The 23722-nt window shown below is 31.9% G+C and overlaps 1 protein-coding gene, 1 non-coding gene and 1 pseudogene across 2 annotated transcripts in view; 1 reads left to right on the top strand and 2 right to left on the bottom strand.

The window, feature by feature from the left end:
- Window positions 1-23722, bottom strand: part of RPS6KA6 (ribosomal protein S6 kinase A6) — a 124481-nt gene that overhangs the window by 9094 nt on the left and 91665 nt on the right. The window contains exons 10-20 of the mRNA XM_039870225.1: window positions 22681-22751; window positions 22352-22440; window positions 21495-21553; window positions 19779-19881; window positions 19021-19151; window positions 18468-18590; window positions 17879-17968; window positions 16570-16728; window positions 13798-13959; window positions 9078-9154; window positions 6932-7049 (exon numbers count right to left, since the gene is read on the bottom strand). Of these exons, the coding sequence (XP_039726159.1) occupies window positions 6932-7049; window positions 9078-9154; window positions 13798-13959; window positions 16570-16728; window positions 17879-17968; window positions 18468-18590; window positions 19021-19151; window positions 19779-19881; window positions 21495-21553; window positions 22352-22440; window positions 22681-22751 (1182 nt within the window). The remainder of the gene's footprint in view (window positions 1-6931; window positions 7050-9077; window positions 9155-13797; window positions 13960-16569; window positions 16729-17878; window positions 17969-18467; window positions 18591-19020; window positions 19152-19778; window positions 19882-21494; window positions 21554-22351; window positions 22441-22680; window positions 22752-23722) is intronic.
- On the top strand, window positions 5346-5471 carry LOC120608436 (U6atac minor spliceosomal RNA). The gene has a single exon (XR_005654394.1). It is a non-coding gene; the product is annotated as a U6atac minor spliceosomal RNA (small nuclear RNA).
- LOC120608341 (uncharacterized) lies at window positions 11175-11293 on the bottom strand (annotated as a pseudogene).

Below are 23722 nucleotides of genomic sequence, written 5' to 3'. Positions count from 1 at the left end.
GAGAAGGTATCTTATTGTGGTTTTGATTTGCATTTCCCTAATAGATAGCGAAGCATCTGTTCATATATTTGTTGACCATTTGTATATCCTCTAAGGAGAAGTGTCTGTTCGGGTCCTCTGCTCAGTTTTTGATTGGATAGTTTTTTGTTGTTGTTGTTGTTGTTGCTATTGAGTTCTATGAGTTCTTTGTGTATTTTGGATATTAGGCCCTTATCATAGGCTTTGCTTGCAAATATATTTTCCCATTTGGATGGTTGTTTCTTTATCTTGTTGATGATTTCTTTTGCTAAGCAGAAGCTTTTTAGTTTGATATAGTACCATTCACTTATTTTAGCTTTTACTTCCTTTGCTTTTGAGGTCAAATTCATAAAATCCTCCTTAAGTTCAAGGTCCTTGAGTTTAGTTCCTGTTTTCTTCTATGCATTTTATTGTTTGAGGTCATATATTCACGTCCTTAATCCATTTTGAGTTAATTTTGGTGTGTGGTCATAGACAATAGTCTAATTTCATTCTCTTGCAGGTGGCTTTCCAGTTTTCTGAGCACCATTTATTGAAGAGGCTTTCCTTTCTCCACTGTATGTTTTTGGCTTTTTTGTCGAAAATTACTTGCCCATATAAACATGGCCTTACTTCTGGATTCTTGATTCTGTTCCAATGGTCTGTGTGTCTGTTTTTCTGCCAATACCATGCCATTTTGATTACTGTCGCTTTATAGTATAATGTGAAGTCGGGTAGAGTGATGCCTCTAGCCTCATTCTTTTTTTCTCAGGATGGCTTTGGCAACTCAGGGGCTGTTGTGCTTCCATGCAATTCTGATGATCTATTTTTATTTATTTATTTTTTTTTAATGCTGATGGGATTTTGATGGTGATTGCATTAAATCTGTATAATGCTATAGGTAATATGGTCATTTTAACTATGTTGATTCTTCCAATCCAAGAACACGAAGTATCTTTCTATTTCTTTATATCATTTTCAATTTCTTTTAATAGGGTCTTATAGTTTTCATTATATAGGTCCTTGGCATGTTTCATTAGATTTATTCCTAGCTATTTTATTCTTCTTGTTGCAATTACAAAATGAATTATTTTTTCTATTTATTTTTCTGACACATTATTAGAATACAGGAATGATGTGGATTTTTAAACATTGATTTTTGTTTCCAGAAACTTTGCTGTATTTGCTTATTGTTTCTAGTAGTGTTCTTGTGAAGTCTTTTGGGTTTTCTATACAAAGAATCATGTTATACACAAAGAATGATAGTATGACTTCTTCGTTTCCTACTTGGATGCCTTTTATATCTTTCTCTTGCTTGATTGCACTCGCTATGACCACCAAAGTTATATTGAATAACAGTGGCGATAGTGGACAGCCTTACCTTGTCCCTTATCTTAGAGGGAAAGTTTTTAGTTTTTTACCATTAAGTATAACGTTGGCTGACAGTTTGTCATATATGGCCTTTATTATGTTAAAGTATTTTCCTTCTTTACTGATTTTAAGTGTTTTGGTCATGAATGGATGCTGTCTCTTGTCAAAGGTTTTTTTTTTTGCATCTATCGATATGATATAATTCTTATATTTAATTTATTTATGTGGTGTATCACATTAATTGATTTGCGTGTGGTGAACCATCCCTGTGCCCCTGGGAAGAAGCCCACTTGATCAAGGTTGCAGTGTATCTTTTTAATATGTTCCTATATTTGGTTCGCTTGTATCTTATTTAAAATTTTTGCATCTCTCATGAACACAGATGCAACACCATGAACAACCAAGGTGACAAGACATCTGAAAAAGAGAGAGAAAAATCTCCAGTAAATAAGCTGATAGAAGTAGGAATACTTGATTAATATGATGGAGAATTCAGGATGGTACTTCTGAGAAAACTCAGTGACATCCAAAACAATTCATATCAACATTTCAGGAATTGAAAAAACAACTAGATGAGCAGAGTGAGTTCTTTAGCAAGGAGATTGAAACCCTCAAAAAGAACAAAATAGAACTTCTGGAGATGAAGAACACCTGCCTGACAGTCACCTTACTCCTAATTAGGCTTTTTTTTTTTTTTTTGTCATTTCGTGTTAGGTGAGCTGACCCTTTTCAGTATTTCCTGTAGTGCACACCTTGTAGTGGAGAATTCTCTCAATTTTGTATGTCCGGAAAGGTCTTTATTTCTCCTTTATATCTAAAGGAGAGCTTAGCTGGATACATTATTCTAGGCTGGTAGCTCCCTTCACTTAATAGTTTGAATATTTGATTTCACTTCTTCCTGGCTTGTAAGGTTTGTCCTGAGAAGTTATATGATAATCTAATGCGTTTTCCTTTATAAGTTACATTTTTTTTTTCTCCCTGGTTGGCCTGATAAATCTTTCTGTGTCATTGACTTTTGATAGTTTTATTACAATGTGTCTTGGCCAAGGCCTTTTTGAGTTGAGGGAATTAGGTGTTCTGTTGACTTATTGAATTCCAAGCTCCAGCTCATTCCTTAGATTTGGGAAATTCTCATCAACTATCATCTGAAAATGCTTTCTAGTCCCTGCTCCTTTTCCTGGTCTTTGATAATGCCCATTATTATTATGTTTCCTATCATGATGGTATCAGCTAGTTCTTGTATTTCTCTTTCATTAGTTTTCATTCTTCAGTCTCTCTCTTCTTCCTTCTCATTTGTTTTAGATTTCTGTCTTCGATATCACTGATTCTTTCCTCCATGTGGTTGACTCTATTTCCTAAGCTCGCTATTTTATTTTTCATCTGTTGCAGTGTGTTCTTCATCTCCAGAAGTTCTATTTTGTTCTTTCTGAGGGTTTCAATCTCCTTGCTAAAGAACTCACTCTGCTCATCTAGTTGTTTTTTTCAATTCCTGAAATGTTGATATGAATTGTTTGGGATGTCACTGAGTTTTCTCAGAAGTACCATCCTGAATTTTCCATCATATTAATCAAGTATTCCTACTTCTGTCAGCTTATTTACTGGAGATTTTTCTCTCTCTTTTTCAGATGTCTTGTCACCTTGGTTGTTCATGGTGTTTAATGGACTGTGTCTCCGCTTGGCTATTAATGGAAGTGCATTCTGCTTTTTTTTTTTTTTTTTTTTTTTTTCCAGAGAAGATGATTCATTATATAAGGTCTCTTGGCCCGTTGCAGTAATGGGGGAGGCTCTTTTTTTTTTTTTGCTTTCCATTCAGTGGTGTCTAAACCTCTTGTATCCTGCTTTATATAAAGCTTTAAAATGCATTTTATTTTCTTGTAGATATTTAATCACACTCGCTACCTTCAGTCTTAGTCTCTGTCAGTGTTAGCGACAGTTTTGGTAGGGTTTGCTCAGATTTCCCTGGGGCCCCACGGTGTTCGGTCTCTGAGGATATGGTGGGAGGGGCCCTCTGGGTTGGGGTTGGGGGTTGTGGCTCAGCCTCGGTTTTGCAAGTGGTGCTGGTAAAAATTAACTATTGTTTCTCTGCTATCCTGCTTCTCTGCTTTCTACCCTGATGACTGGGCCCTGCCGCCGGCTGCGTGGAGCTCACAGTGCTCCCAGGCAGGGCTGTTCAGGGAACTTGCTGCACCTTCTCCCCTCCCTCCTCCTCCTACAGGGAGCTCTTTGGGCTGCGAGAGGCATCTTCTTTGTTTCTTCCAGTCCACTGCCCAACACCCGAGGTTCTGACCTGTGGTAGCTCTTATGCTGATCCCAGGCTCAGACGTGCTGGTGTGCAGCTTGGGTGTTTTTTCTTGAGTTTTAGATGTTCAGATTATTGTTCTTTCAAGGTAAGAAATCTGGGGCCGTCTCTCATTCTGCCATCTTTCTCCAAATTCGCTGTGTTTATTTTTAATAAGGAGTGCCACCATGAAATTTTTATTACTCCCTTGCATCTTCTAATTTTGCTTTGTTTACCTGATTCTTCTCCTTGTCTCCCCTTGTTTATAAAAGGAAGCAGCAATGCCAGTATTCTCACAGCCTGGGGTTTGGAGGTGAGGAGTTAGCTGAAACTATTGCAGAAATAAAGACACGTAAAGCTAACATAACTTCCACTATTACCCCCACTATTTAACTGAATAAATAAAGTCTAGAAACTCTGCATGGATCAGAAGCAAACCAAAGCAGCTTCCACATGCTTCTGATGGTGGTACTAACCAATAGCAAGTAAAGCATTGAAAAGGGAAAAATAGCTTGTAAGGAACTATAATTATGTAAAACTATTGCCATGAGGTGACGCCAAACACCACAGATCTCACAACTAAAGAAAAATAGTTTAAGGGGTTATGGCTAACTGAACAATAGTTTACCTTCACACTAATTTAAAACAGACAAAAAAGTGAAGTGTTAAAATGTCCAGGAGATAATAGTCACAGAGATATAAAGAACAGCACAGAGAATATAGCCAATAATATTGTAAGAACTATGTATAGTGCCAGGTGAGTATTACTAATTGGGGGGATCATTCTATAAATTATATAAATATCACCATGCTGTACACCTTAAACTAATATTAAATAATATTGACTGTCAACTCTAATTGAGAAAAGTAAAAACAAATTTTAAAAATGTACGGGAGATAGTTTTTAAAAAGATTCATACGGTCCTTTTGTTCGGTAATTTGCTACCATTTTCAGAAAAGTTTCAAGGACAGAGCTAAAGTCACTTAAACTATAAAAAGGGAATATATGAAAGACCTGTGACATAGTTTAACATTATCCTTCAGTATCTTTTCCTATGTTAATTTCTCCAGAATATCAGACTAAAAGAGGCGAGAATAAAACTGAACTTTAATATGTATTATTCCTTAAGCTCTAGACATACCTAAACATAAAACACATGGAACATGAAAAACTAAAAATCTGAGCATAATTGGCATGTAAATCTCTACTTATTTCAGCATTATATTCACTGTTGCGAGTTTTTTTTTTTTTAAGGAATGCAAGACGATCATACATATAGCTTAAAAACTGGAATTGTTCCTTGTGAAAATGTAATTTCTGATGCATAAACTGGCCTAGAAAATATATATGTTTAATTAATAATATTAGTAGTTCCAATCACTTTATGAGGGGAAATCTGGAAAAAAATATAAATAAACCAAAATGGATAGATATGGAATTTTGGAGTTGGAAGGAACCCAAGGGGCAATTTAGTCCTCACATTTTACAGATGAGAAAACTGAAGCAGGTAGTTAATATATCGAAACTATCATTCAGTTCTGGCTTTCAATCAGGTGTTCCTTCTACTACAATACACATCACACCTACATTATGGCTAAGATCCAAACAATCCCTTCTCTGGTTTCCTAATATTTAAAAATGACAATCACATTCCTCACTTACTTATTCTACAGTGATCAAGATATCAAATTTACTCCAGTGTTGTATGAAAAGAGAGAATATTAACACTCCCCTTGACAAGGATGGAAGAGGCCCTCGGGCCTGACAACACGCATATGGTTAAGGCATTGCCACCTCCTTCGAGGCATCTAACCACCGTTTATTTTATAAAGACATGGATGGACCTAGAGGTTATTATGCTGAATGAAATAATTCAGACAGAAAGATAAATACCATGTGATTTCACTTATATGAGTAATCTAAGAAACAAAAAGAACAAACAAAAACAGACTCACAGAAACAGAGAACTGGCGATTGCCAGAGGGGAGGGTTTGGGTGTTGGGAGAAAAAGGTGAAGGGATGAAAAAGTACAAATTAGTAGTTACAAAACAGTCACGGGGATGTAGAGTAGAGCATAGGAAATATAGTCAATAGTACTGTAATGTGTAGAGCCAGATGGGTCATAAAGTAATTGGGGGATCATTTCATAAACTAGATAAATATCTAATCAATGTACTGTATACGTGTAACTAATAAAAAAATCTAATGAATAAACAAACAGAAAAAAAAATTTACTCCATAATATACCCTACAGATTAGCTAATGTTCTTGAGACAATTAGGTTTTATCATTAGCAGATATTAAACATAAGCAATTCATTTTGTCTTAAAATGTTTTCTACTTCAAAATGCAGTTTAAAAGCTTCAGGTCTCTATAAGCCACATGTTGACAAGCTTTGGGTTTTTGTTTTAAAATTTAAAAGTTTTAATTATAAATGTAAGATTTAGTAGTCAAGGATTAATTTGTTCCCCTAAATTAAATAAGGCCACTTACTCTGAAACTGCTCTAATACAGCTGCTACTAGCCACATGTGGCTGTTAAACACTTTTAAAACATGGGTAGCCCAAATTCAGATGGGTTGTAAGTATAAAATACACCCCAAATTTTGAAGACTTAGAATGAAAAAACAGAATGTAAAATATCTCACTATTTTTTAATATTGATTAGATGGTGAAATATTTTAAATATGCCAAGTTAAATAAATTATATTACTAAATTAATTTTATCAGTCTTTTTTTTCTTTTTGTTTTCTTACTATGACTACTAGAAATTTTAAAATTTCATATGTGGCTTTTATTATATTTCTAATGGACAGCTCCAAGTCATCAATAATAAATATCTAGATGCTACTGATAAGAAGTTTGTATATTCTCTGAAAATTAGTTAACATAAAAATTGCCTACATAATCACTAGTCAATGTCTGTGCTAAAACATAAATTATGTGTAAAAATACGCTATATGCAGAAAGTAACTTAGTTGGTTTTTAAATATGCATTTTTCCTCAGTATATTTACATTTCTAGTTTTGGTTAATACCGAAATTAGTTTGTATTCCCCAAACACATAGGAACTGATAAGAGAAGAATGTGGCCCAGAATCATTGCAGAAACAAAAAAAAAGTCTGCCATTGTCTTATTCAATCCACATATGTATGTGTTAACTTATAAACAAATACTGACATATAACACCATAAGATACTCTGTAAATACAGACTAGGCTATAACTTAAAGATTTCAGCAATTTAACATGAATGCAACAAAACAAAACTCATTTACAATTTATACCTTTGCTCCATCTGAAATATTGTCCCAGTTTCCACCACTCAAAGAGAACTTTCCATTGCCTATACGCAGCAGTATCTCTTCAGGAGTATCATTGGGGCCATTAGCAAACGGAGTATAGCTATTAATAAAACAGATTTTAATAGACATGAGGGCCTAACATACCTATTACATCTAACTGAAGTGATGAGTATAAGACTATATGCAAATATACTACAGCAAATTAAGGATATCATCCAATATTTCCCTTCCTTGTTCATATCAAGTTTGATACTTCAAACAATAAACTTAATTCTAATAAATTATTCAGTAAAAAAACTATATATTTTTTTGCCTTTCATCAGTTAAATAATGTAAATAAAATGTGACTTTTCACTTAAAGCTAGTCTTAAAATCAGATCAGAATAAATCACACAAATTTTGTACTCTCCTAACCATATGCTAGCAAACCAAATATACCTGCTACCAAGAAATTGTTAATTTTATTTATTCATAGAAATGCATTTATTGTATTGGTTCAAATTTGTTCATTAGCATTTCATAAATAATACTAGTGGAAACAAGTTAACAATAATTTTAATTAGTATCTATGAAAAATGGGTCTGTTAAATATTTATATCAATATAACAGAAAATCTCAAGCCATTAAAATTATTACATGGACCAACATTCATGGACAGGAAGGCAAATGCATTGTATAAAGTTAAAGTAATTTAAAAATTAATTATAGAATGACAAAAAGTGATCAGTTTTGTACCATTTTAACAAATGGAACTGAAAATGGTATTCAAATTTGGGAATAGAAAGACAGTTAAAAAGTGTAAGTAATATGTCTTCATATGTTAATGTCTTAATTTCCTCATGTAACAATTAAGTTGAGATAACACTAAACACACATATACACACACACAATCGTGTTTTCTTTAATCATTAAGTAAATATTTGAAAGCAGCAATCTAGGAATGGTATCCCATTGTTTGAAACCAGTAGTGCTGATTGCAGTTCATATGCAAATTTTAGCTATACTTAACTTTAACACTTGCTGTGGGCTATAACTAAATATTTTGCCAAAGTTTATAATATATCTAAAATTAAGTGGAATACACTGATGTATGTAATTATTACCAAGCCAATAAATACTGTAGTTACCATTTTCATAACTTATAAAGCTTGCTATGTTGAGTATATTTCTATTTCTTTTGTTATTATTAAATTTATTGGTGTGACATTGGTTAATAAAATTATATAGGTTTTGAATGTACAATTCCATAAGAAAGCATTTGCATATTACATTATGTGCTCACCACCCAAAGTTAAATTTCCTTCTGTCACCACATATTTGATCCTCATTACCCTTAACTATCTTCTCCCTACCCGCTTCCCTCTGGTAACCACTAAACTGTTGTCCGTGTCCATGAATCTCCGTTTGTCCAGCATATTTCAGTTGTACTAAAGGCTTTCTTTAAAAAGTCACACTTAAGTACATTATAACCTCATAATAATTCTTCAAATTCCATTCTATGCATTAGACTTTGATAAACCTAGCCTTCTTCTACAGTCTTAAATTTTTACTCCTAAATAAAAATATTAAGGGTAAAACGGCACTTGTATTATTTGTAAATTACCAACATTAACATAATCCAATTATTACTTTCTAAAATTATTTCTTTATCTTTTTAGGAAAAGGTACATGTGTTTCTGTAATTTCATATTCTGTTACTATTTAAATTTATCATAAAGCTCAATCTTACTAAATCTCTATTGCCAGGAGAGCCAGAATTCAAGTACTTTAAAAAATTTAATTCAATATCGGGTTCAGTAGGCAAGTACCTGTTGAAACACAAAATCATTTTATGCTCAAATAAACATTTTTCAATAAGTAATGCACTCACTGTAAAATATCAAAATAAAAAATATACGCTTTATCTTAGTTTTAGTTCTAATTAAAAACTTTTAATTACGTATCTGAATTTTGATGCACTGAATGCCTTACTTTATTTTTAAATTTTATAAGTAAACAATATATAATATTTTGAAATGTTGACAGCATTTTCCTTAATGTTATTTTCATCTGTCCTCTTTCTAGATGAAAATATTCAGGTGAAATTCAAATAACAATGTGAATTATTTTGAGTATATAAGTTTCTTACCCAGCCAACATCGTGTAAAAAAGGACTCCTAGGCTCCAAATATCACAAGCAGCATCATAGCCCTGTTGCATAAGAACCTGAGAAAGAAATACACATTATATGGTACTACTCAGCATAAACTCAGTTTTCTTATCCGAAAGAAAGTTGTGCTTCTAATAATCTCACAAATGTTCACAACTTAAAAACTTGGATTATTTTAATCTTTTGACAAATAAGTTCACTTAATGTTAAAGGGAAAGCCCTCTGCTATTAGCAAGCACAGAATATTTAATAAAGTGATTAAGTAACATGGGTCATACAAAAAAAACAACTTTGTAAGATATTATCCCTGAACTCAATGAGCTTTCACTTCTCTTAGGAAAAACTTACAAATATCAGAATTTAAGATTATTATGTAAAAAGAGCTTAATATATATATACTATACATATTACTGTCTTTTAATCATGACACTGACTCTCTGAGGCAGATATTATTTCCATTTTGAAGATGAGGAAACTAAGGCAAGTGTTAAGTAATTTGCCCAATATCACAAAATGAGTGAGAAGTAGAGCAGGTATTCTTACTCTAGAGCCTATGCTTTTAATATGTATGATAACTTCCTTCTTACTACACAAGAGATGATAATATATGATCTTATGAAAGATCGATGAATTTATGTTTTATATACAAGGTTTGTGTCTTGAAAATATTAGTATATTTCTAGATCACAAATACACATTTGATAAATTCTGAATGGTTTCATTAATTTTTCATACAATAATTAAAGTAGCTGTTTTTGCTCTTGGGGCTAGTGTTAATAAAATAAAATAATATATTTATTGTATAGTCATGTGAGTTTTCTTTATGAATAGAGTTTGTTAGAAAAATAAAGAGATGAAATGAAGTTTTTTATTTTTTCATTTAGAAAAACAAGACCACTGCTAAAGCCTTTAGGCATAGGAACAAAATAGAAACATTATTAATGTATTAACAATGGGGACTGTATAACCACCGACATAGGCATTTCATTTACAAGTTTGGTTTTGACAACTGCCAGACATGAATATTGAGTATCTAAGTTAAAATTCAAGATATCATGTGTTTTTCCTAGTCAAAGTATATTTATAAGAACACACATATGTGCAAACTTGAAAAGCTGAAGAGGTTATCAAAATACCTATATAACTGGCTTATGTAAGTAACACAAATAGGGACTACAAAGGCCCTAATAAATAACAAGGTACAGTTATTAAACCACTCACATCATGGTAAAGCTCTAGAAAAACATAAACTTCTCCTGCTTTTTTTCTTCTTTCTCTTTTCTTTTCTCATCACTTCTTACAATTCTGGGGGCATTACCATGTTTTCCCTAGTTTTTGTACGGCAGTATTTTTAAAGCTTCTCAATGTACAGACAAGGTTGAGGGACTGCCCAGAAACTAGTTGGACAGGTGGGGGTTGATCAGTGAGTCAGGTATAGGTATTTCATACTTCCTTAACCTTCCTAGTTAATGAGAAAAAAGAACACAAGAGGTGTCATATCGCTTAATCTAATTAGGGCCAACCATGAAAATCTTGTTTTAGATATACCATACACTTAAACGCATTTTGTATGGGTAAAGAAGAAGCAGTGAACTTCTGTTCTAGAGTGGGTCTCAATGCCCTATAATAGTAAGAACACATAGCCATGAAAAAAACAAGGCAAAGTGGTGAGCTGAATGAAAGAGTACAGTGGAGTATAGTGAGGAAGAGGTGTTTAATACTTTCCTACTTGCATTAAGTTAAATATGTGAAGACAGAAGTCAGAATTAAAGTAATTAATGTCATTATCTTCTCTCCCATTTGGTTTCCCAAACCAGCAAAGACTAACACAGAGATTCTCATTCCCTTTGCTCTAAAGTTCAACTTAATTCACATTTGGAGCAAAACATATGACAACCCAGACTAGAGCAAAGCAGGGCAATTTCGCAATTATTTTATCAAGAGCTGCAGGTAAATATCTATCTAATTAATTGATTAATTAATTAACTAATTAATTAGTTATTTTTAGGCAAGGCAACCCTTGGTTGACCTCACAGATTGCAAGGACCTTGTCAGCTTACAATCCCTTATTTTTTATGCCTACAGCACCTGGTCTTCCTGGGTGGTCTCTCATCCAAGTACTAACCAGGCTCAACCCTGCTTAGCTTCTGAGATCAGACGGGATCGGTCTTGTTCAGGGTAGCATGGCCATAGACTCCATCTAATTTATTTTAAGTTCCTTTAATTCAGGATCATTCTTAGATCTCAGCAGGCATCAAATATCGGTTGAATAATATAATGGATTTACTTTTATAAAATAATATTTTGGAGACATATTTTTGCAATATAGGTATAGTAGAAAAGCACGTTTACTATGTCAGCCTCGAGAGGTTGACTGAATTGATTCATATGAAAAATATGAATGAATATTTCTCTATTGTTAAGCTGAAATTGTAATTAGTTTATATCTTAGTAAATATCTCATCACTCTTTATACACTGTGAATAATGAATTTATACTCTCAAAATGCTAGTGTTTACTCAAATATCTGCACAGATACTTGAATATTTGATTCTAGTTTAAAGATACTACATTTCATATACTCTATTACTAATGGAGTAATGAAAAGGTTTGAAATTTTAGAGAGAAATCTTACCCAAACCTTTATATTTCATTCATAACAAGTTACAAATATTCATTGATTGCTAGCAGAAGCTTCATCATTTGATAATAAAACCTTTCAAAGAATTTTGAAAATACAAATACTAGCCAAAAGTAGTTCAAGCACTAGTTACAGAGAAGTGGTGTCCCCGTACCCACCTGAAAAACTTCACTATTACAGTAGCGAGAGTAACTTACTTACTATAATGGGAGTCTGTTAGGATAAAAAGCATCAGTAGACTGTATTCTACTCTGTGGATTTGCATTCATTTAAGAATGTTTATCTAGCCATTAATTTAAAAATGTTTACCTAACCATTAATCTAAACACAGACATACTATGTATTTTCCATTTTAATGTCTGTTTTTGAGATGTTCCTATTGGACACATTTGCCCCTAACATTTTTCCAGGGAGAAGTTTCCATCATACCAAGGAGTCCAGGTCCATAAGATTAAGTCAGTATTAAGAATTTGGGTATTGAGATGGTTATTCTGTATTCTTCTGTCTACTGCACAAACATGTTAGAATATTTATGATGATTATATATCCTATATTTAATAGAAGAGCCCTAATCTCAAATATTCTGTCTTCCTATCCTATAAAACCATTGAAATGTCCGAGAAAGGCTAATTTTTTAATGTCTAAGTTATATCTCTCACACCTAGGGACAGTACAATAATCCCTTCTTGGGTAATGCATGCATTCTAATTTTTAGAGGAAATGTAGTTTCTATATATTTTAGTTTGATAAAAATTTGTACATTTATTATTCTATGAATTTAATTAAAATATAGATAAAAGCACATTCTCTGGATATGTACATAATTTCTTAGAGGGCAAATCTCATCACAAAAACCTTGTAAAGTAGGTGTTATGCTTCTTCCTCAACATCAACATCTTAAAGATTTAATAAATTTTAATATGGGAATTTTTCTTTAGAAAAACATTTTTCTATTTTCTACATTTCTATTTTCATTAGAAATATTATTTCCTTTTCTAATAGCTACAATAAAATACAGATTTATTGATATTTAAATACAAATGGCTCATGTTAATCTGATATGCCATATTATCCTGAAAGGGCTAGTATTTGATATAAAAATAAAATCGGAAAACATGCACATGAGATAGGAATTCATCCTCAAATTATTTTATTCTTCCTCTCTAACTTAGAGATTTCAATTTCTCAAACCTAAAGATTTTTTTGTATTTTGATTTGTACTGAACATATGATAATTCACATGACATTATTCATAACATATAAAAACAGTTCCTGACTTACAAACAAAACTTAAAAAGAATCTATGTGACCAATGCCATTCTCGATTCATTCTTTTATCAACCATATTTTCAATTGCTATGGGAGTTTCTACTATCAAAACTCCCATCCTCATGATCAGAACTGGCTATCTGTAGCTTGCTAACTGTGAAATCTTTACCCCTTAACCTCCCCAGCCTCACCATTACTGACTCTTCCCTTTAAGATCTACATATGAGTATTATTTGCCAAGAAAAACTTCATTGCTTATAAAAACCCCTGTGAAGCATTTTCTCCAGGAATTAAGATTCTAAAACAATCAGGGATGGCGCTGCCCTTACATGTTATATATAATGCTAAACAATATAAATTACCTCATGTTCATCACAAATCAAAATATCTGGAAATCCATCTTGGTTTTGTTATTAATAGCTGAGTCTTAAAAATGTCATTTAGGTACATTAAACCTCATTTTCCTCATTTATAATATTTAATATGCTAAAAGTAGAGTTATCTCTACTCTCTCTCCCAGACTTAAAAGGGTATGATTCTGAAACGAGTACATAACCAACAGAATAGAATAGTTTGATTATTACATTAAGGTTGGTTTCAGATGCTGGTTCCTAGTTTGAATATTTATATTAGGGGTTATCAGAGATTCACTTATTTAAAGAGCTTTATAGTTGAGAATGGACAAAATAACTCAGATTTTACCTACCTACCATAACATATACATGTCATCATATACATTGAACTAAAGGAAAAGAGTGAAAGGCAAAAAATTGAAGTTCTAAAGAATACCTCAGGTGCTACAAAGTTTGCAGTGTAGCACGGAGTTAAGAGAAGTCCATTTTCGCCTCGAAGTTGTTTTGCAAACCCAAAATCACAGATCCTAATGCAGTCTGCACTGGCTGATTCATCCATGTATAAAATATTACTAGGTTTAAGATCACGATGAACAATCTTGAACACAAAAGAGAAAAAATAATTACATTTCTAGAGCTAAATAAATGTCTAGAAATATAACATTTAAAGTTAATTTATTTCCAGGAAAAGGAACTTTAATTATACAATTTTGAAAATGATGCTTTCTCCAACCTTGATAGCCTTGAGAGCTTGAAGGATACAGAAGGAATTATCTCTCTCAGATAGATGCTCCAGTTTCTATTCAAGCCACCAATTTTTTTAGCCACTTCCAATCTCAAAAGTATCAAAACTCATTTATCAGATCCACTTCTGGTTATAATGAACTAAGACCCTACTCAATATGCCCCTCTTCACAGTAAGCAACTATAAAACCTGAACATAATACAAAACTCGACTACCTGAAGGTACTGGAGAGTGAACAGAAGCAGACAGACTCTGGTGGAGAGTACACACTTGGTTGAAGGAAGGGATATGGGGAGTTATATGAATGGCTTTTAGGCTAGGGTTAAGCACAGTCCCTATGGCACATAGTGGTGAAGACACATGTGGAAAAGCCCACAGTCTTTCTGGCCTGGAGTACCAGAAAAGAGATGCTGGGAAACCATGAAAGCTGAGTGGAGGGATACTATAAAGGAAAGAGCCAGAATTGACCCCTAAATCAAAAATGTGTAGAAGAGGCTCAAAGTACATCATATAAAGACAAAAGAGGGAAGAGAAGAAGGGGGAAGTAGATAGGGGTAAAATGGGTCAAATATGTGGTGACAGAAGGGTGGTGAACACGTAATGCAATATATACACGACATATTGTTGAATTGTACACTTGAAACTTATTGGATTTTGATGATCAATGTCGCCTCAATAATTTTTAATTAAAAAAAGACAAAAGATACAGAGACCAAAGCTGCTACCCAAAAAGCAGAGTTTTCAGTGAAAACACTGCCAAGAAAATTATCTATTAAAACAACAAACAGAAAAACAACAATAATAATTGGAGAAAAATAACAGAAAAAATCTCCATAACTCAATACTCAAATGTGTAGTATACAATCTAAAATTATCTGATATACAAAGGACCAAGAAAATAGAACACATTTTCAAGAAAAAAAGAAAATCAATCTGTTCAGATTCCAAGATGAACCACATTGGACCTAACAAACAAGGATTTTTAAAGTGGCTATTATTATATGTGATGTGATGGAGGTGCTAGCTAATGCTATGGTGGAAATTATATTGCAGTATATAAATGTATGAAATCAACATGTTGTACACCTTAAACTTATACACTGTTATGTGTTGATTATTTATCTCAACAAGAATATATTATTCAAAATTCACAAGACTAAATATAAATTAAAAAAGTAAAGTACCTATTATAACCATTCAATGAAGTAAACAACATGCTTTCAATGCGTGAAACTCTCAACAACAAAAAAAAATAGAAACAATAAATAAGAACCAGATCAAATGTGAGAAATGAAAAATATTCTGAAATTCTCTATATGATGATTTTCCTACTGATAGTATCCATTTCATTTAATCTAGTCCCATCTTTAATCAGCAGTTTACTACACTGAAAACTCTTTAAAGACAAGGACCAAGTCTCACTCATATCTGAATCTGCAACATCTTTTAGAATGCCGGGGATATAAAAATACTCAATGAATCTCTGTCATTAATTTATTTAATTGATGTAAGAAACTGAATGTTTCCAAACTAATAAACTAAACAAAAGATGCTTATCATTTTCCTCCTCTCAAAAATTCTGGTCGTCCTTTAGAGAGCGTTGACAAAGACAATCAAGGAATTAAATTATAATAAAACTACTCCTTTACCATTATAAAATTTATATTTCAAAATATTGAAAAATGTACTCTATTAAACCTCACACAAAACTGAGTACTGGGTTATTTTTCTTAATTAAAAAAAGGGCTCATGTAGAATTTTCACTGTGCCAATTCTAAGCTGTCCATTTTTTTTTTTTTTTACTGATAATACTTATGTAGGTACATATCCACTATTACAACTGATTCGAACTTAAGTTTTTGAATTATTTGTACCCTTTTTTCCTTGTATAGCTATATATAATAAAAATTGACCTTTTTAAATAACATTTGCTTTCTTTATGAAGAGACAGCAAGCAAAATAATAGGCCTGCTCCTCCACTACAAATTTTAATATATTAATACTTCAAATGTTTAGAATCCAAATTTCTTACTGTATTTAGAAGAGGGGTTGGCAAGTGTCAAGATATACAGTCCTCTTATTGCCAGAACTTTATATGTTAGGTATCATCTAATTTGAATAATATTCACAACATGTCCTTGAATAATTCTTTTATGTTTCACTTTTAAGTTTGATTAGGTTTAATAATTTCAAAGTCAAGGTTAGATACATTTATATAATCCAAACCACTTTTAAAACTAATATGCTATTAAATCAGGGCCAACAGCAGGGTGAAGATACTTAATAAAGTATTATCCAATTTTCTAAATCTATAACCTTCGCTACATTATGAGTTTTAATAGGATATTCTCTATAAAATATATGTGATAGAAAAAGTAATTCATTTTAGGTGGCACGCCCTATATATAATTTTATGAAGATATAAGTCCCAGAATTGAAGGGAAGAATATATCTACAACTTACTCCTTGACAATGAAGATAGTCAACTGTCTTAGTTATTACAAACAGTACATCACTAGCTTCCCGTTCTGAGAAACACTTTTGTTTGAGAATACGGTCAAGTAGCTCTCCTCCTTTCATCAAATCCGTAACAAGATAAACATATCTACCATCATCATAAACCTAAAAAAGAACATATGTTTAAAATGTTATTAATTATAATTACAATTCTGAAATGGTTAAATTATATTTATTTTGCTTTTCTAGTGAACCTCTAGTGTTAAAAAAAAGACATTATTTCTTTATTGTTAATATAGTACAGGCTATACTGAAGATTAAACTGGCTAAACAACTTCTTACACAGTCCTGTGAGACCATGTTAAACCTATAATTTTATTAACTTTTAAAGTTGTATGTTATACTTCATGAAGGGATATAAATGGGAAAATAAAATTCTGTGCCACTCAAATGGCATCTACCTCATTTTTGACTATATTATAGACACTTCTCTTCCCTATAATAGTAAGCGTCCTTCTGGCAGTAAATATATTATTAGTTTTTCAATATCCTCTCCATAGTCCATTATCTGACATGGTGTCTTAAATATCTGTTGAATTCAAATACTATATCAAGGAGAATAAATAATAAAAATGTGTATACTCTTTCACTCAGGGCTTGTGAGATAGATAGGTAGGTAGACAGACAGACAGACAGACAGACAGATGGATGTAAACTACTGTTTAAAGATTACTAATCAAAAGGCATATCATATTATCCAAAACAAACTCATTGATGTGAAGGCTGATTTGTCTGCCTTCTCTAAAGAGAAAAGAGCATTACTTTCTTATATGAAGAGTGAGCATTCAATAACATTTATTAATTTGAGTTATATGTTTATTTTATGAAACTATAGAGTAATATTATTTCACTCGAAAAAAATCCATAATGCAACAGCCAATTTCTGTAGTCAAGAAAGTAAATCTTCTAGAACTTTGCAGATTCCCACTCTCCTATAACTTCTATATTTATAGTACTACAGAATAATAAATGGTGCTAGTTATAATGTTAACTAGTTAATTATCCAGACTATATTCAAGTAATCAGGACACTCTCATTTACCAACCATCATAGTTCCTTTCTTACATTCTGTAAGAAGGGTAGGAATACAGAATAATAGGGGAAAAATAATTGAAGTAGCAAATTTAAGTCTTTAGATTTTTGTTGCATGACAGTAAATATATCATAGACATAAAAAGTTTCAATAAGGAAATAAAGTGCCAAGTCATAACTTCATTAGCTTAGCTTTGAGTTAGCTTATATTTTAAATACCTACATCCTTTAGAGTGATAATGTTGGGGTGTTGTCCATAGCGCATCAAAATTTCAATTTCTTCTGAGGGGTCTCTCTTACTTTTGTCAATGATCTAAGAAATAAGACAAGAACAATCTCATAGACAATTTACTTTTTTGTTTAAAAATGAATGATATATTTTAAATTTGGTTATATTTTTAAGTAAATACTTAAAAACTCAAGAATGATGTTTGTCTCATATTATTTTAACATTTAAAAATTTCCTATAACTGAAACTTAGCAATAAAAGATCACTTCCTTTAACATCATGTTCCACTTAACTGAAAATGTACTGATAATTTGATCCAAATGTAAAAGTAATTGTCACAGTTGCTCAGTCTTAACATACTACCTTAAAATAAAACTATTCAAAAGCAAGACATTCATGAAATACACTGTTTCTCCAGAAAAAGTCTTGGAAAGAAATTCAAAATGAAAATATTACATCTTAAGAGTTCGTCCTTATTATAATCTCTGTAATCTCCACTAGCTCCACTGAGAAATGTCTATCAGTTAACTTCTCATTTAACTTACATATATAAAACAAAAAATGTTAGGCTCAGGGACAATACCTTCACTGCTAATTCCATGTTGGTAGCTGTATGTATGCATCGCTTACAAACAGAATAGGAGCCAACACCAATGTCCTCTTTCAATTCATATGCTTCACCAAATTGTGCAGCATTTCCATTTATCTGTTTTTGAAAAAATAAAATACTAAGAGGAATGAAATATTTTTTGCATTTTTATCTTTTCTCCTAAATATACATTCATCTTACATTTAAAATTCATTCTAGAAAAGTTTTATCAGTATTTATAAATGGCTTAAGCAGATCTAAGCTGATCCTAAACTGTAGGCTTTCTAGATCCCTAAAGCCAACACAATAAATCAACTAGCTTATACTTCATCATTACATTTTCTTTCCAAAAGAAATTATATCAATATAATTAAAGGTTACTACCATCTGCTTTATTTCAAAACATATGAAAACATCATTAATTCATTATTATACACAGAGATAAATAAAGAAGTTAAAAATCACTTAAAATTATTGTAAATCCATTAGAAATAACTGAAAGAAATAATTATCTCTAAACTAAATAATCTGATTAAGTGGAATTTACCTGGATAATTGGTAATACATTTGAACCTGTGATAGGAGTGATTTTATATTCTTCTGCAATCGAAGTTGCAACAAAGCTGAATCCTTTGAAGAGTTGATGAGCATTAGCACTGGCCGGCAAACCAGGAGAATCTAATGTTCAAATAATTATATTTAGTTAGAAGTACACAGACTTCTATGATATAAAATCATCATTTTTTTAATAAAAAGGAAACCATTAAATGTTAACATCAGACATACTATATTATATATTTGAGTAATTGTATATTATCCGTCTCCCCACACTACTATGCAAGCTTCATGTGGATTGTAATTTTTGTCTGTTCTGTTCATTTCTGTACCTTCACTGCTCAGTACATTATAAGTATTCAATATCTGAATGAACGTAGGAAACATGCCACTAAAAGTAAACCTCATTAAATTCTAAACTGTAAGAGTCCGAGTGATGTATCTCATGTCTTATTTCCTACCCACTACTCCCTAATGCATTAGCATGTCAAAGGACTTTTAAGATAAAACAGCCCCCCAAAAAACTTTCACCCTTTGTTGTAGTCCCTGCTTTTCTGATAAATATTTCCCATTTAAAGTCTCTACTTGAAAGGTGCCCAAGTAATGCTGTATATAGGATCCATACTTCCATAGAGGGCAAACTAACCCTCTGGAAACTTATAATTCTTTTAGTTTTTACTAGGAAGCTAGTTTATTTTTTAACCATCTAACTGAAGAAAAGCCTTGATGTTATACATAAGCGTGCATTACCTTTAGGTGTTTTTGCAGTAAATTCAGGATCAAAACAAAAAGTATCATCTGGTTTTCCAGAAGCAGGTTTGAAAGGAGGTTGAACTTCTTTTTTATATAATTTCTAGAAGCAATAGGATAATACAAAAACATATTAGCAGAAGATAATATTCACAGTACTTAACAGAAGAATCACAATTTCATAAATGTAACTTCAACAAGCCTCAGATAACTTGTTAACCAAATTCTAAAAATCTGAGAGATAATGTACAAAAAGTGACACCAGGAAACAACAGTGATGCCACAGGTTGTATTCACAAGGAATAATGATGTTGGTTTTGGATATCAAAAACTGGCTTGAATTTTCACTGGTAAAATAACCATATAGAATATGTTGCAATGTTACCATGGAGAAATAACTAACAACACTCAGGGATTTAAAAAGTAATAATTAGACTATCTTCGCTAACTATATATTTCACTTGAAAATATGCATTAAAGGCACTGTGTAGGGCTCTTATTGCAGAATTCAAAAATGTAATCTTCCTTACTATAACTTCCTACAATTTATATGTTTATGAAAGACAAATAAAACATCAATTGAGTGACTTCTTAGGGTATTAACACCACTGGCTTACAAAAAATAAATCAAAATGTTGCCAGAATAACGATTTGATTAGTGAATGGTGACTTTCTATCTCTGCCCTAGAAATCCAGAGACTTTTACTTTAGAAAAAATTTTAAATGCCAAAATCAGAACTAGATAATTGGAAATGTTTACCCATGATGATTAATAGTACATAAAATACATAAAGCTGTTTTGTAAAATGAACAACAAAAAGTTAGTTTTTCTAAGAAAAGCTCATTAGTCTAGGAATTGCAACTTAAAAAAAAATCTATACATGATAGAACTTCACAAGTTTGTTTCCATGTACTCTCTAAATTTAGTGAAATGCCTGTAAAAAGATATTTACTCCTTAAAAATTTTCATTTGTCCTAATACATGACAAAGAACCATTTGAAATTAAACAACACCTCAGATTCTTTAGAATTCATTTTCTATAAGAATCTGTCATATCATTCATCCCTTTTTCCCTTTCTTCCATATCATACAACCTAGAATAGGGGAGAATATTAACTATACTTAATGAGTCAAACAAATGAGAAACAAAAATTTGCTAAATATCATCCACGCACCTACTGGATTAAGGTATTTTTATTTACAGGTGTAACGTATCATGCCAATTACCTTGAACCAGAAGATATGTGGATGAATTTGCAATAACAGTGATGAATCTTAAGGGTGTTACACAAAGTGACATAAGTCAGATGGAAAAGGACAAAAACCGTTATGATTTCACTCCCATGTGGAATATAAAACAAAAAAGAAACAAATGAACAAACAAAACAACAAACTCATAGATACAGATAACAGACTGGTGGTTACCAGAGGGTAAGGGGAGTAGGGGTTGGGTAAAATGGGTAAAGGGGGTCAATTATATGGTGACGGAAACTAGACTTTCGATGGCGAGCATACTATAGTGTATACAGATATTGAATTATAATGTCGCACACCTGAAGCTTCTATGTTATAAACCAACGTTGCCTCAATAAAAAATTCTCAAATTAAATATAAAATAAATGGATTGTTTATCAACAAAGTCCATATACTATCATATACTCTTCAGCTTTTGTTCATATTAAAGTTACTCAGAACAAACTTTCTACTGAACTTACATTCCAGTCAATATTTGCAAAAAAAAGATGTCCTTTGATTTCCTCAACTCCTTCTGAACCTATAAAAATGGAAAGACTTTTTTACTGGTATGATTTTTTTAAATCTTTATACCTCGCTTTCAGACTGTTACTTATAAAGAGGAGTACACACATTTCATAGACTCCTTGCAGTGAGAAGTTTGTGATTTCTCATCTAATATTTTATTAATTGGTTCTTTAAATTTAATATGATAAACATTGAGTGATATTCATATTAAAGCACACAGAATATCATGAAATACTGAAACGCCTTCCAAACCAAGTCAAAATTATATTTATTATAATATTAAAATTTAAGTACATATTCTTTTCTTTATAATTCAACTTATGGCCTTATAGCTACATGCCAAATTAAAAAGTACAACATAGTAAAATGACATTGAAATTTTAACATAAGGACATAAACAGGATGATAGGATTACATTTGGATCCAGGGAAAGGCTACCAGAAAGTGGCTATTAAGGAGACATTATGGAAACATAGTATTTACTTTGAAAAACATTGGGAAGGCAAAATAATTATCTTTGGACATCTATAAGGGTTACCTATACAATTCTGTGAATTATTGCAAAAGAGGTAATCCATATGATGTACATAATAACATATATTAAATAGAAGTACTGAATAACTACACAACTCCATTGTTTTAATCAAAGACCTAACAGAATTTATGGGAATCTTTGTATATACAAAATGCAAAGTTCTAGACATAAATATATAGCAGCAATAAAGGAACTTAAGCCAAAAAAACAGTTATAATTATGCTGCTCCCAAAGCACACAGTATATTGTTAGAAAAGCTAACAAAATAAACAATACCCAATCTATTTGCTGGATTCCTTTTGAATAACATCCTTAGAAGACTTTGTGCTTCAGCACTAAGAAACTGAGGCATTCCAAGTTTTGCTCTGGAAAAAAGGATTTTAGAAAATTAATTTCAATCTAGCCATACTTCTAAATTTAAAAATCTCAAAAAGAATTTTAAAGAATGCTTTCACAATGGCAAATAATGTCCCCCATTTGGTAGGAGAAGGGAACAAGGCAGTGTGAAAAATGTTCTTTGTGTCAATTTAAACTCATAACAAGTTTCTCAAAACTAAAAGCCAGAAATCTTTTCCAAAAGAAAAAAAAATAGTGTTCGCACTTACTTTAATATCATATTCATGGTCTCATTTCTGTCTTTACCTTGAAATGGTAGTGTACCAGTAAGCATTTCAAACTAAAACAAATAAAAAGTAACACAATTTAGCACAACTTAGAATACACAATGAAATTCTTTAGGAAAAAAATTGAGATTTGTAATATATGATCATCAAATCATTTGGATCTATGACAGTAGGTCAAAATAGGACCAGAAGACTAGGTCACTTAAGGCAGGGGTTCCTGACCCCTGGGGTGTGGACCAGTACCTGTCTGAGGCCTGTTAGGAACTAGGCTGCACAGTAAAAGGTGAATGGCAGGGGAGTGAGCAAAACTTCATCTGTATTTGCAGCCACTCCCCAGTGCTAGCATCACTGCCTCAGTTCTACCAGATCATCAGGCATTAGATCTCACAGGAGCACCAGTCCCTGGTACCAAAATGGTTGAGGACTGCTGACTTAATGAATATACTTCTGGTACCCCATTATATACAGCTGATAGGTGACCTGTAGCAAATGAAACCAACCAATTTTTTCAGTCCTGTCAAATTTGGTTGAATTACTCAAACTAAAGTAATTTGGAAATAGGTATAAATCATTTTCTTTTAAAACAAAGGTATGCTTTTAAACCAATTTAATCATAAAAGGAAGTAAAAATAAGCTCAGAATCATTTCAAATTCATATATGATCAAGAAAGATTTAACTATTCTCATTCCCCTCATTCCCCTAAAAACATGAACCAAAAAAAAGCAACACACACATACACCAATATCTTTTTTTTTTACTGTGTCGTTTCACTTATATATGGAATTTAGTAACCTTAAAAAGAAAATAAATGAGATAGTTGTACTCATCATAAGGAAAATATTTTCCTTAAGAGATTTAACTGCAATGAAAAAAACTAGAACATTAATTGATGGTATTAAAAAATAAGTCTAAAAATAAACCATTATAGTTCAATAAAAAGTCTTTATATCCCTAATATTTAAAACAAACTGAGATTCAATAATGGCTTTGGTCTCAGTCGTCTTGCTCATTTATCTGAACTCA

Source organism: Pteropus medius, unplaced genomic scaffold (genome assembly GCF_902729225.1).
Source record: "Pteropus medius unplaced genomic scaffold, Ma_sr-lr_union100, whole genome shotgun sequence".
NCBI lineage: Eukaryota > Metazoa > Chordata > Mammalia > Chiroptera > Pteropodidae > Pteropus > Pteropus medius.
The sequence above is the reverse complement of the archived record's forward strand: the minus strand, read 5'-3'. Positions and strand labels throughout refer to the sequence as shown.